General features: G+C 37.9%; 1 protein-coding gene across 6 annotated transcripts in view; it reads right to left on the minus strand.

The window, feature by feature from the left end:
- Nucleotides 1–2,405: 2,405 nt before the first annotated feature.
- LRRC4C (leucine rich repeat containing 4C) overlaps nt 2,406–12,875 on the minus strand; it is a 490,474-nt gene continuing 480,004 nt past the window's right edge. For all 6 annotated transcript variants that reach the window (XM_088058324.1, XM_088058326.1, XM_088058325.1 and 3 more), the window contains one exon: nt 2,406–5,056. In XM_088058324.1, the coding sequence (XP_087914450.1) occupies nt 3,098–5,014 (1,917 nt within the window). In that variant the 5' untranslated portion in view covers nt 5,015–5,056 and the 3' untranslated portion in view covers nt 2,406–3,097. The remainder of the gene's footprint in view (nt 5,057–12,875) is intronic.

The following is a 12,875-nucleotide window of genomic DNA, read 5'->3' on the forward strand; positions in this document are numbered from 1 at the left end:
CATGAGCCCAATAGAAAACGATAGATCATAATCAAGAGCACAATTTCTTTTTTTTGCACAATTGTTTTACATCACACACAATGTGGTCACCTGCAAGAGAAATTTCATTAGAACTTTCTGTCAGTTATGGTCTGTCATACAGGAGATACAGGCTTCCTTCTCAACACTGTTGTCTCTGGAGCAGTAATAGGAGGCGTAGGCATGTGATTTGAGCACCAAAACAAGAGAGCACAGCACTCCTTTCATTTTTATTGCAGAGCCCAGTTCATAATTCAAACTATGATCTTCTCTAACTCTGGTATTTAATTCACCTGCAAAAAAGCTGAGTGTTTTGTGGAAGTAAGAAGGAATCAGAAGTGATATCTGTGGTTCCAAGAAGGATATGGAACATGATGGGAAAATCATAACTAATATGATTGACATGTAACACATACATACTTACCCAACCAAACACACCCAAATGCTTTTCCGTTATGTTTATTATGAGCAAGCAGGAGTATCTGGTTTTTTGATTGGCCAATAAAACCGCATTAACACTCAATAAGAATTAATATATTGTTTAAAATAGTCACTGATAGTATTTTGTATTACTGCAAAAAGGATCAAAGATCGGCACTGATGCAGTGTTGCACTTGACAGTAACTATTCCTGTTTTCTTATAGGCCTCATTCTAACCTACTTTAGGGGTTAGTAAAGTACTACCTATTTATAAAACCATGTTGACCATAACTGCTTTCACAAATATTGGTTAGAGTAGTCATAATTTGTTAAGATAAACCCATTAATTACAGATTTGAGTAGTCCAGATTTAGGTTTCCTAAATGGATTTTTTTTTTCAATTTTCAGATTAGCATTGGCCACGGACAGCCTATTACTAGCCAGATGGGCAAAGAACACATAGGAATGTGTAACTGTAGTAGTTTTGTACAGAATCTATCACAATGCTTAAAAGAAATCACCAATGAAATACTCAACCTCACTTTAAAGAAACAGGCAAACCTAGGAATCACAGCTGCAGTGTTTTACATTCAGGTCCATCTTTGCCCTCTATTAAAATTCCCTTTGAGTAGATGTTATTTTTCATGTAGCACATCAAAGGATAATGCCTTGCCAAATGTTTCTTAGAGATTGTTATAGAACTTTGGGTTTCATTCGGTATTATACTTATCAGACTCCTTGCAGGGTGTGATTCATTGTCACCTATCTCCACTGTGTCCTCTCTAAATCAGGCCTTTGTACCACAACATTCACTTGCAACCTTGAGAACTGTGCATCCAACAGGAGATGTTTACCTCCTCAACCTATCAGAATTCCATCTTAAACTTACAGAAGTATATTTTTCAGTGGGGTCTTCAATCTGCATGCTGTTCTGTACTAGAAAGATCCAAACAGATTTTGCTAACAATATTATTTACCTGGAACAAGACCCCAGAAACCCTCAGTAAAGGTGGTTAAGAAAGAAAACAGGTGAAAAAATGTTCAGAAATTATATATAAGATTCCTTTTTTCCCCTAATTTAAATCATTTTAAAATGCTTCTGTTCAGCTGCCAATGCATAAAGAAGTTTAATTTGGCAGAACTTCTGCTTGGAAGAACACAATATCCTGGAGTAGGTTTTCTTATGGAAAGCTTTTCTTTTAGGTTTCAGTGTGCACGATATACACCAGTCCTATACCAGTAAGCTAAATCCAGAGAATGTATGTAAACAGAAAGGCAAAGGGTGTGCATTTCCCATTGGTAAATGAGTCTGAGTTTAAATTAATGGAATCTGGGATTCTAATTGTCATGCAAATTACAGTAACTTATAATATCCTCTGATTTGTCTGACTTTGTTCTTTCTATTTTTTAAACGCAAATCCTCAGATTTCTTCCTGTGATTTATTTTAGAACAGCATTTTGATTTGATTTTGCACATAGGGATACAGCTCTTATTACAGGTATTATTATGGCTAAGCTTCTTTCATATTTGTGCCTAGAAGTCCCAGAACAACTGAAATGGAAACCACTAGCTTCGATAGAAAGATGAATTTTCTTATTGCCAGTTATAAATAATAAAAAAAGAAAAAAAAAGTTTTCAGTTTTGTCTAATAAATTCAGTGACAACTGAAGCTCCTTGCAAAACTTTTCTGGCATTGTGAAAAGCATCTTGTGATATAATAAAGATAATTGGAAACACCATTAGAAGGAATGATCTCAATCTTGCATTAGAAATCAAACACCCTTTTTTGTCAGTATGTTGTTTTCATCAACTAAAATGAAAACTTTGATATCCTTCAGTAATGATACAAAATGCTTTAATTATTCTCTTTAAAGTGATTGTTTTGGACCATCAGAGCAGATTATCATAAGAATTTTTAACAAACTTTCGATGTTTAAAGTCACACTAAGAATGAGCTATATCCAAGTACAGAAAAAAAACCAATATTTTATTTATAATCTTAGTTTAGTGTTTGAACTACAAATTCTGGTTCTAGAATTGCTTAAAAGTTCATGGGTTTTATAGGCTTTCACAAGTAAATTAATTTTTGGTTGTTTTTTTTTTTTACTTTTTTTTCCATTTTTTTCACAGAATGGTGCTTTTGGTAAATACAGAGCAAATCATTACATGGAGAAAAAAAAGGCTTACTTGTTTTTCTCACTTGCAAAGTTACTGTTATTACTCCATTCTCTGTTGAATAATTTGAAAAAGGGCATGAGAAAACAAAAGAAAAAAGAGAAAGTGACAAAATAGACCGAATCTCACCACTAGAATTCACCATAAAAATTCCCAAAGTGTAACAGAATTCTTACAAAATTTCCTAGATCAGTTCTTTTAGGGAATCAAGATCTCCTATGAAAAATATGGCAAATGGGAGTTGGGGTAGGTTGGGCAGGAAAACGGGAACGAGGAAGGTAAATAACTGCAGCAAAAACAGGTTCTGAGGAATACACATAATTTTGTCTGCTTTAGATCACAATAGAATTTTTAATAAATAAATTTCTTTTTCTTTGTAAAGACACTTTTGAAACAGTAGATTTAGCCCAGTCATTTGTGTCATTTGTTTTATAAACCATCTTTTGTTGTCCCCCCACCCCACCCCTTAATGTCATAAATGTTTTAGATTTGAGTCTCTTGAACATTGTCTTTCGAGTTCATTCGGATCAATAACGGTTCATGCACTGAACTGTGTATTGAATTTATTGTGTTAACTGTTGTTGTGTGGTTGAAAGGAGATTTGTAAGAGTTATAGTGATTTAAGTGCTCATGCTCTATTGCTGGCATGGGCAAATGACTCTCTATGGGTGTGTCACCTGTAAGCTCATCATCCACATTAATGATCTCTACAGTCCGTGTTGGAGCATGATGGTTCTGCCGGTGATGCTGTTTCCTCATTTTGTAGAAAATTACCAGCATCACAGCAGCCATAAGAGTGATAGCCACAAAACAACCAATTATGATTTTGGTAGTCTTCATAACCTCATCTATTCCTGGGATCCCGTTGTTTGTGTCCGTCACAGGAATGGTGAATGTTTTTTCTGTTGATCTTGTGCTCTGTGGAGTGAGTGAGGTTGTCATGTTAATGGTTTCCCAGTTGGTAACTGGTGTGGGCCCAACCTGCTCTGTGGTCTGTGCCTCATCCTGAGAAGGTTCCACAGTCTCTACCGTGACGGTTGAAAAGTACGTGTAACCAGGGTTATCCAGGGCGGTCACATTCAGCGTGGCAGAAGCCGTGGTATTCCCAACAGAGTTACTCACCATGCATGTGTACAAACCCGTGTCTTGCACAGTTACCTTTGTAAAATTTAATGTGCCATCGCTGAGCACAGCAATCCGAACTCTGTATGCCCCATGCGTCATTACAGATCCATTTGGAGTAATCCAAGATACGGAGGTCAGGGAGGTCGATGCCCGGCATTTCATCTCTGCGGCCATGCCTTCTGTGACGTTGAGGTCTGCTGGTGGCTCCACTATGACTGGAGCATAACATGTGAAGTAATTCAGGTCCAGCTCACCAATGTACCTTCCTTTTAAACTGGGAGGCGTGTGGCAACGTGCACAGCATGCAGTATTCGAGGGTGCCTTGTCTTTAATCCACCAGCTGAGCCAAAGGATATCACAGTTGCAGTTCCAAGGATTGTGATGCAAGTGGATCCTTTCTAGGCGGAGTGGTGTGAACAGGTCATGAGGCAGAAGTGTTAGATTGTTGTGTGCCAGGTTGATCTCTACAAGTGACTGAAGGTTATCAAAAGCATTCCTTTCTATCACTTGAATCTGGGACTGTATCATCCACAATTTCTGAAGATGCATTAACCCTTGGAAAGAACCTGGCCGGATGGCAGTCAGGTGATTCCCAGAAAGATCTAACTCATCCAGTTTTACAAGTGGAGTAAGGTTAGGAATCTCTCGAAGATTGCACATGGCAAGGTTCAAATACCTCAAGTTGGACAGACCTTCAAAGGCACCTTCTGAGATGTACGAAAGCCTTTTCAACTCCCCCAGATCCAACCTCCGGAGAGAAGGGATTCTGTTAAAAGCATAAGAAGGGATGCTCTCAATGGGGTTGTTTCTCAACCACAGTTCCTTCAGTTTTGACAGGTATACAAAAGCCCCATTTGGGATAGTGGTCAGACGATTGTCAAAGAGTTCCAAAGTGTTGAGATTGGCCAGACCATTGAAAGCCCCTATTTCAATTGTTCTGATGTGATTCCTGCTGAGCTGCAGGATTTCTAGGTGCCTCAGATGCTTGAAGCTATTAACTTTAATGATTTGGATCTGGTTCTCATGGAGATTGAGTAGCCGGGTGTTGGTGGAGATGCCGTCTGGCACGTCTCTAAGGTTTTTCCGTACACAGATCACTTTACTGAACTGGTTGCTGCAGGAGCAGACAGAAGGGCAAGTTTGAGCCCTCACTAAACCAGCCACCACAAGAAGCTGAAGAGCCAACAGCACTACAAGCAGGGGGTCAAATAGGGCCCTGTTAAACCTAGGACCTATCATTATCTGCTGTGGATGTAAGGTCATCTTGTTCAACATTCATAATTTATTTGGTGTTGGTCCTTCTGGAGTTTGAATCGTCTGAAAGAAAGGAAGAAAGGAGAAGGAGAACATTAATCTCAAATAATTGTGTTCTCTCAACAAAGGCTTCCTCAAGTCCTTTCAGTCACCTCTACCAATTTCTTGAAATTCGATAGTGAGAACAGGTAAAGAATTGCTAATACTATTTTTCTGTACAGATATGTACGTCAGCTGCAGCTGGCAGTGAGATAAGAAATAGCCATACATTAGTTCTCCTGCACATTCCAATGTACAATGCATGTAGGTGGATGGCAGATAAGAAGTTCAACCACGGTGAATACCTGAAAGAAATGTAACTCAGGGGAGAGTTGAAAGAAAGGACAAGCATCTCAAAAGGCAAAAGTTAGCAACATAGGAACATAGTAATATTGGAATCTACTAAGATAGGAATTATCAGAGTATTCAAGGTGCTAACTTTTTTTACACATTGTAAGATAAGACAACAGATTATATGAAAAGCAAGTGAGACTTTTGTGGTATGGATAAAAATCTTTGTCTATACAAACATGATTCCTGAATCAGACTTTAACCAGAAGTAATTCTCTAAAACTGTCATGCAGATAACAGGGCAAGATCTTGCCTATAAGAATTAAAAAAAAAAAAAAAAAGAAAAAAAGAAAAAATTAAAATAAAGACGCATGCTCCATCCAATTTAATGATATGTCCTCTTCAATTCTTTTATTTGGCACCCAAAGCAAAGAAAAACTCATCCACAAATGTATATTGAACACAGAAATGTGAATAGCCATTTATTTAAATGCTGAAAAATATCCCTGTAGCTGCAGGGCTGGCAGTTTCATTGGCACCTTGAAAAAACTCGCAAAAAATTCTTACAGCAAAGGGAAAAAAGACCTTTACACTACAAATGATCATTACTATTTTAAGAACTTCAGTACTGATTCATGTGTGGCAGTTTTTACAGTCCCCAGCATTCAATTCATTTTCAATCTGCTGCTCAGTTCAAGATTCCTCTGTAGCCGAGATTAATGAAATTTCTATAAATCAGCCAAAAGTGAAGTCTTAGAAATTACAGCAAGCTTAAAGCATATTTATAACCTAGAGCACCCAGATGGATAGTACATATATATTCAGTAAAACAAAATACCATAAGGCAACAGTTTTCCACTCCAGGCTCCAAATTGATTCATTTTATGTAAAAAATGGAGACCTTTCTTAAAAAAAAGACAAAATCTCAAAAAACCTCAAAAAAACCCAACAAACCAACCAACAAACCAACCAACCAAAAAAAATAAAAAAGAGAAAAAAAAAAAAACCCAAACCAGGAAAATATATTAACTTTCATCTCACAACAATTCATTTAATGAAAGACCTTTTTTTTCTCTAATTATATATTCAGACAATGTGTTTTTGAGAATTCATTTCTGCATTTTTAAAAAACCTGTTATAAGGGTTTAGAGCCAGAAAGTGTTCTCATCTCATTTTTAATAATTTACTGCAGAGAAAGCCAATATAATGGCTAAAAAACTGTGAAGGGAACTAGAAAGTCTGGGCTGTATCTGTATGTTTGATCTCTCTGTATGTGCTATTTATAAAACATCATTCTTGTTATGAAAGATTCATGAAACTAATGTGTTTTGCAACCTTGAGCAAGTCACTCAACTTTTCTCTCTGCAGCTTACAGTTCTGTCCCATGGCTCTGGAGAACCCTGTGGCTGTAGTGTTAGATGTTACTGCTCCCACCCCTCCATCCCTTCCCTCTGCCAACAACTGTACTCCTGAGCATCAGCTTCATGGGTTTAGGACAATGTACTAGACTAGATGAGGGTTGGCTGCTCAACACAACTTCCTTTTCACTGCAGGCTCACAAGGTCACTTATCTCTTCAGAGGTATTGAACAGGAGGTATGGAGAAACACTCTAATCACTAAAATTCAAGTTCTCTTGCAAAAGTCCAAGTGTAGTAAAAGTATCTTCAAAAAGTAGGTGAAAAGGCCATAGTTCCCATCTTTCTTACATATTTTTGAAGAGAAGTCTGCAGTTGTGGTCAAACGAATACTATTAGAGCCTAATATCAAGTTCCTTAGTCAAGATCTGTGACCCATGAATTTTGCTGCTGAGTAGTAATTAACCATCATCTGTGACAGTTAATGTTATTGTATTAGCATTTTTGTCACCTTTTTTTTGTTATTTTTATTTTTTTTTTTGTTCAGTGATTTGTTTTTCCTTTCTCATTTTCAAAATTCTTCTAAAACTTTTACCCTGAGGACTTGGACTGAATATTGAATTCCATTAACAAGTAATAAAACAGAGAGAAACACAACAAACCAATTATTTTACCATTACATGGTGCAATGTTTTCATCTTCACTGAAACTGGGATGAGAACTCAGCCTGCTGTGCCTGCATTCAGAGCTGCCAGTTACCCTTCTGAACAAGTGAGGTGAGGCACAGGCAGCACGTGGGGCTTGCAGAGGTACAGGAATCTTCTCAGACCAATTCTCTACCAAAGGCCAGCTTTGTAGGATGTCATACAGCTTCTCTACCTTTCTTTTTGTGTCTGTCTGCTCTCAGTCCTGCATCCTGGGTTCCCTGAAGGACCATGGAAACTACTGCATTTGTAGAACAAAAAAGTACAGAGAAATAAGAAAGGCCATGGGAGAACAAGCACCCTCAACATCAGACTATGTATGCACCAAGCTCCTTCAGCTGCTCTCTCCTAGCCTCCGTAAAGCTAATGATCCCAAGCCATGCTGCAAGCACTCCAAGGCACTTTCCTCCTGTTCCAATTACTTGAACCTGATGGTATCTCCCAACATTTCCTTTACCTAAATCTTCATCCAGCAAATCTTCCCTTTTCATCGCTACACATGCGCTCCATGGGGGAAAAAGAAATCATTTTATCTGAATACAGTACATCATTACAACAAATAAATTATCCAGTTATGAGACTGATCAGTAAATGTTGTCTAACCCAAACGCAAATATTTCCATGTCTCAGTTGCAAAAAGATTTTTGAAATCAATGCTTTTATCTAAATTCCTTATATCCTTCCTATTTTTGGTTATTGACTGAAACAATGAATCATTCACATAGAACAGCTTTTTCCTTGTACTGAAGGCCAAAATTGCCTGTGGCTTTTACATTTACTGTTCTCCCTAGTCCTGTGCTAGGGATGTCTCAATCAAACATATGCCTTAGTAAAATGATCTATCAAAGACCTCCAGGGAAATCTGACACCCTCAGCTTTCTGTAAAATTCAAATCTGTGCATACTTCAAATATAAGTTTGGCTACTGACTAATTGATAGCTTCTCTGAGTCTAGAATTTTGAAGACAGGATCCCCATTTTGTGATATGTGAATACAAAGTTCTAGATATGTTTTCACATGTGTTGGTATGTTTGATCTTTCTGTGTTTAAGCCATATCCTGTTTAATATATAAGTACAGAATATCTATATTTCTATCCCTCTGCAACATTTTCCAGGGTACAGTGAGAACAAATCTTAGTTTTTGCAGCCACAATATGATTTAAATTTGGATTTATTTATATTAGTTGATTTTTTTCCCCTCTTCACTGGCAATACAAGAAGCAAAATGCAGTTTTTAGGACAAGACAACACTAAGTGGACTTGATGGTGCTGAAGTACAGGGGAGCTGATGATCCAAAAAAGGTGACCATGACCAGCAGAAAATAGACTAGGCAATACCTTGCTAGTCCTCACTTCCAGCTAATGAGGTTTGCATGAGGCTGTCATAGGGCAGTAAGATTCCTAGTGGCAGGAAGAATGTAGTAAAAAGATAATTTCTTTTATGCTGGTGGTTTTCCAGAGCTCAGAACTTAAATATTCAGGAGGCCTTGCTGAAGGTATTTCATATCAGGGTAATTTTAAATCATAAATATCTTGGAAATACCCTGGAAAAACAATTAGCCAGCACAAAATCACAGTGGAAAATTAATTTTAAGCCTTGAAGGGTGTTATGGAAATATTTTAATGGACTTTACATAAAGATCCATCTGGAGCTCTGTACTAGAGTAATTTGCTATTCAATACCTATTTATGCTAGAGACACAGGAAAGTTTAGGTTGACAAACCCACACATGGAACACAGACCATCAACCAGCTTCTTTAGTCTATGTTGACGCCTCTTTATCATCTAAGTAATTTTTTTTTTCATTTTTCTAGTACCAAAATAGCAACTCTATGGTCAATTCAATACCACGAGTGCCCTCTGCTGTATAGACTAAAAAATTTAGTTTAAAATGTTAAGAATTTCCTTACTGCACAGTTGGTTCCCCAGACACAGTACAATTATCAAATGTGTTTCCAAACATGGCCTTAAGTCTGTCTGTGGCACTGCTCTAATTACTACAGCATATATCATCTTTTTTTTTTTAGCAGAGTAATGTATATTCCCTTTATGGCCATGGAGACATTCCCAGACATACATGAAGAGTTGTTTGTTTGGTTTCCTATTTGCACAGAAATAGAAAATCTTTTCTTTTTTTGAAACTGACGTTTTATATGCACATTCTTCTCTCTATATCTATCTGAGTCTTTGTTACTCCTTGTTACTCTTGATGTACTACACATTTTCCTGTGAGATAAAAGTACTGCCCTCTTAAGATCCACTGCAGAAGAGGAAGCAAGGAATGACAGAGCTAATCCACCTCTGTAGCCAAGCACAGTGTGGCTTTCCTTAGGGACAGCTTGAAAGATGCCGTAATTACCCTATTGAAACGTAACTTTGCCAAATGTGTATGCAGAGATGCTTTCCTTATGGGCACTGTAATAGTACAATATCTCTTTTTTTTTTTTCCTATGGTAATTGGGTCTTGAGCCTGACGTGCTTTGTTCTCCCTTTGCTGTACTACCAGGTGAAAGTGACTATGCTCCCTCTGATCGCTGAAAGATTTTCCTGTAATGGGGGGCTTTGATAATAAAAGAGAACTTCCACACCATTTCCAAAGATCTGCCTAATGAGGTATGGCAGGTGGCAAAGATATTTCCCCAAGCTCCAGTGACCCTTAGCTGGATCACTGGCAGTTTAGTTGCTGTTGGCAACTCATACTTTGCTTTCTGTCTTGTCTGTGGGTCTCTGAATAACTGTCTCAGCAGCAGAGCTGTGCAATACAAAGGCCATGGCTTTATCAAAATATATGGTTTAAGATACAGTATTATCTAGCACACTTTGGTTCATGATGTACAGCTGCCATGAAAAAAATTTAGATGTGATGTTATATGTACTGCATTGAAAATATAGACAGAAACTATCAAGTACCAGGTGATTAAACTATCACAGTAAAATTACATCATCACAAATACATCACAGTTAAGCCTCAGCTGAATAATTGTTAAACCAGAAAAAGTTTCCCTCAGCTGTGTCCCAGAAAATTTCAGGATGAGAAGCATTCAAATAACGTTTTTCAATTTTTTTCTAGTTGATGAATATATGAATGCATTCAGAAAATACATCTTTGTTTCACTGTATATAGCACAGTTATGTATGCTGTACCTCACACCCTTTTAAAGAGGTTTTCTGAGGGAAAAACCCTTTGCAATGATATCTGCATTTTTTCAGAAAACAAGCCTCTCTACAGCTGCAAGTCAAACAGCAGATTTCCAAACACGTGAAGAGGAGCTAGGTGCGTCAGGCAGCTAATTATGCTGGGAAGTCTCTTCCGGTAGCATCAGCGCCAGAGAATTGAAAATAGTTTCTGTATGGAACAGAGCGTGGAGTATGGCAGTAAAAATAGGTCCAAATCCCAGGGTGACCTTATGCAGAAGTAACTCTTGACTGTCTTTTCAGGAACTCTGAATGCTCCAAGGGCCTGAGACTGATCCCCTTTTGGCAGCAGTGCCAGCAGAAGCAGCCAAGCGAATTTCAGCGTAGAGACAAGCACACAATACGCTTGAGCTCCACAAAGCACTGAAACACATGAGGGTTAACCTTGGTCCCAGAGCAGAGACTGAACTGTGGGCAGGGAGTTCCACCGGGGTCAGAAATCCTCTGCCAACATCTGCTCTGCAAATGCTCCAGCAGCCTCACATGTGTGTCCCCATATGGCTGTGCAGGGTTGGGCCGATGGAACCACACTGCCAGGGATTCACTCACCATAACCTCCTGCCCACCTCACCTCCCCCTTTTCCTCTCAGGAAATACCTTTCCACCTGGCTAAACCCTCAAGGACTTGAGCTCTCAGTTCAAGAGCAGTGCAAACAGTTTGCATGCTGTTCCCTGCCCCTACACAGTACAATGATACCATTCTCATTTTCCATGGGATGCTTTTGTCAGAGAACTACAATGCATCATCATGCAAAATGGATGAAACAGTTTACAGTAGATCTCATATCTTCCTCTTCCTAATCTTATTTTTTATTTCTTCATGGATTGACTCCTGTCAGAGATGTTTGGCTTTTTTAAAACAGATTGGTTTACAATGAAACCCCATGTCTGTGACTATAGAACTGGGTAACTTTATCCACATTCTTAAAAATCAGCTTTCCCTTTTCACTGCTCTAGGACTTTAAAAGTCTCAACAACAGTTAAGGGAGCTATTGCAATAATGTCTAAAGACCTGTGAGGTTTCAAAGCCCAGCGGTTTTTATCTATTTGTTTTTTATTTTATTTTTATTTAAATACAGTGGAGGCCAAAGCAGGCTAGATAGACAGCCCTGCAATGCAAACTGATTACTCGTGAGACCAGACAAATCAAAACACTCACAATGCAAATTATTCTTCTCTTTGCATGTTTCACTGTTTTGCTCTGGGACATAGTTCTGTGGCTCCTTGAAGCATTTAAGTGTAGGAGGCAGAGCGGATATTGCTGCACCGCAGATACTTCCCAGTTCTCTCCTGCAAGCCTTTTAGGGCTTGGCTGAATCACTGAGACACTGATCTGAAAGACCTAAATGTGATTGGACACATTCAATCCTCCTGAATCACCATTGATTTCAGGGGAGTTCAATCAAGGGTGAGTTTGACCCAGTCTGCCTTTTTCTTCTTGTCTTTCATTTTGTTATACAGAAAACAGCTTTATTTCACCCACTTCATTTTCCAGCATGATTTCATGTTTTCTCTCTCACTTCTTCCTAAGGTTTAAAATTTTCTCTTTAACATCAGGCAAAAGAAATGAACATGATACAAACACTTTAAAAATAAGAATTTGAGTGCCCATTGGTCCAAGAAAAAATATTTGCATTTTAGCTAGAAATTAAGATATTTATTTAGAAATTAAGTATTTGAATCTCAGCCTGGTATTTCTCTCTATTTAAAAATATAATTTTACTCTTAAGCACCATTGGCAGTTTGTATCCCCAGTAAAACTTATTTCACAGGAAAATGATAGAAAGCATCAGATGATATGTAATGAATATTCTTTAGGACAAACTTAGATTTCTTAAGAGGAATTATATGACTTTGTCACTCCAGAGAGTCACTCCAAGGGTAATGAGGACGAAACAATCCTAACTTCTCTCTTCAGACTCTTTACAGTTGTATGATTAGGAGCAATCCATGAACCATTCATGATGAACTAAAATTCTTTCATAAAAGCCACCACAATACACCTTCGTTCTAGTGCACCCAGAAACATTCTAGAAATTCAATTGGAATTAACTTTTAAGTGGGTTAATTCTATTGCATTAAATCTTAGTGTGGACATTCTTATTTAGAATTTAATTTAAGCTAAATTGAATCAAGGCCACTGTAACTTCAATTAAGAGTGTCCATAAAAGGATGTAATGTAGTTTAGCTAGTCCCTTTTCAAAGTTAATTTGGGTTCATTTTCTCGAGACCCCATATAGACATTAGTAACTTTTGTTCTGTATTGACTTGGGCTTGATTCAAACCAATTACATA

Source organism: Pseudopodoces humilis, chromosome 7 (genome assembly GCF_049639895.1).
Source record: "Pseudopodoces humilis isolate 2021_Gansu_Grassland_sample_001 chromosome 7, ASM4963989v1, whole genome shotgun sequence".
Classification (NCBI taxonomy): Eukaryota; Metazoa; Chordata; class Aves; order Passeriformes; family Paridae; genus Pseudopodoces; species Pseudopodoces humilis.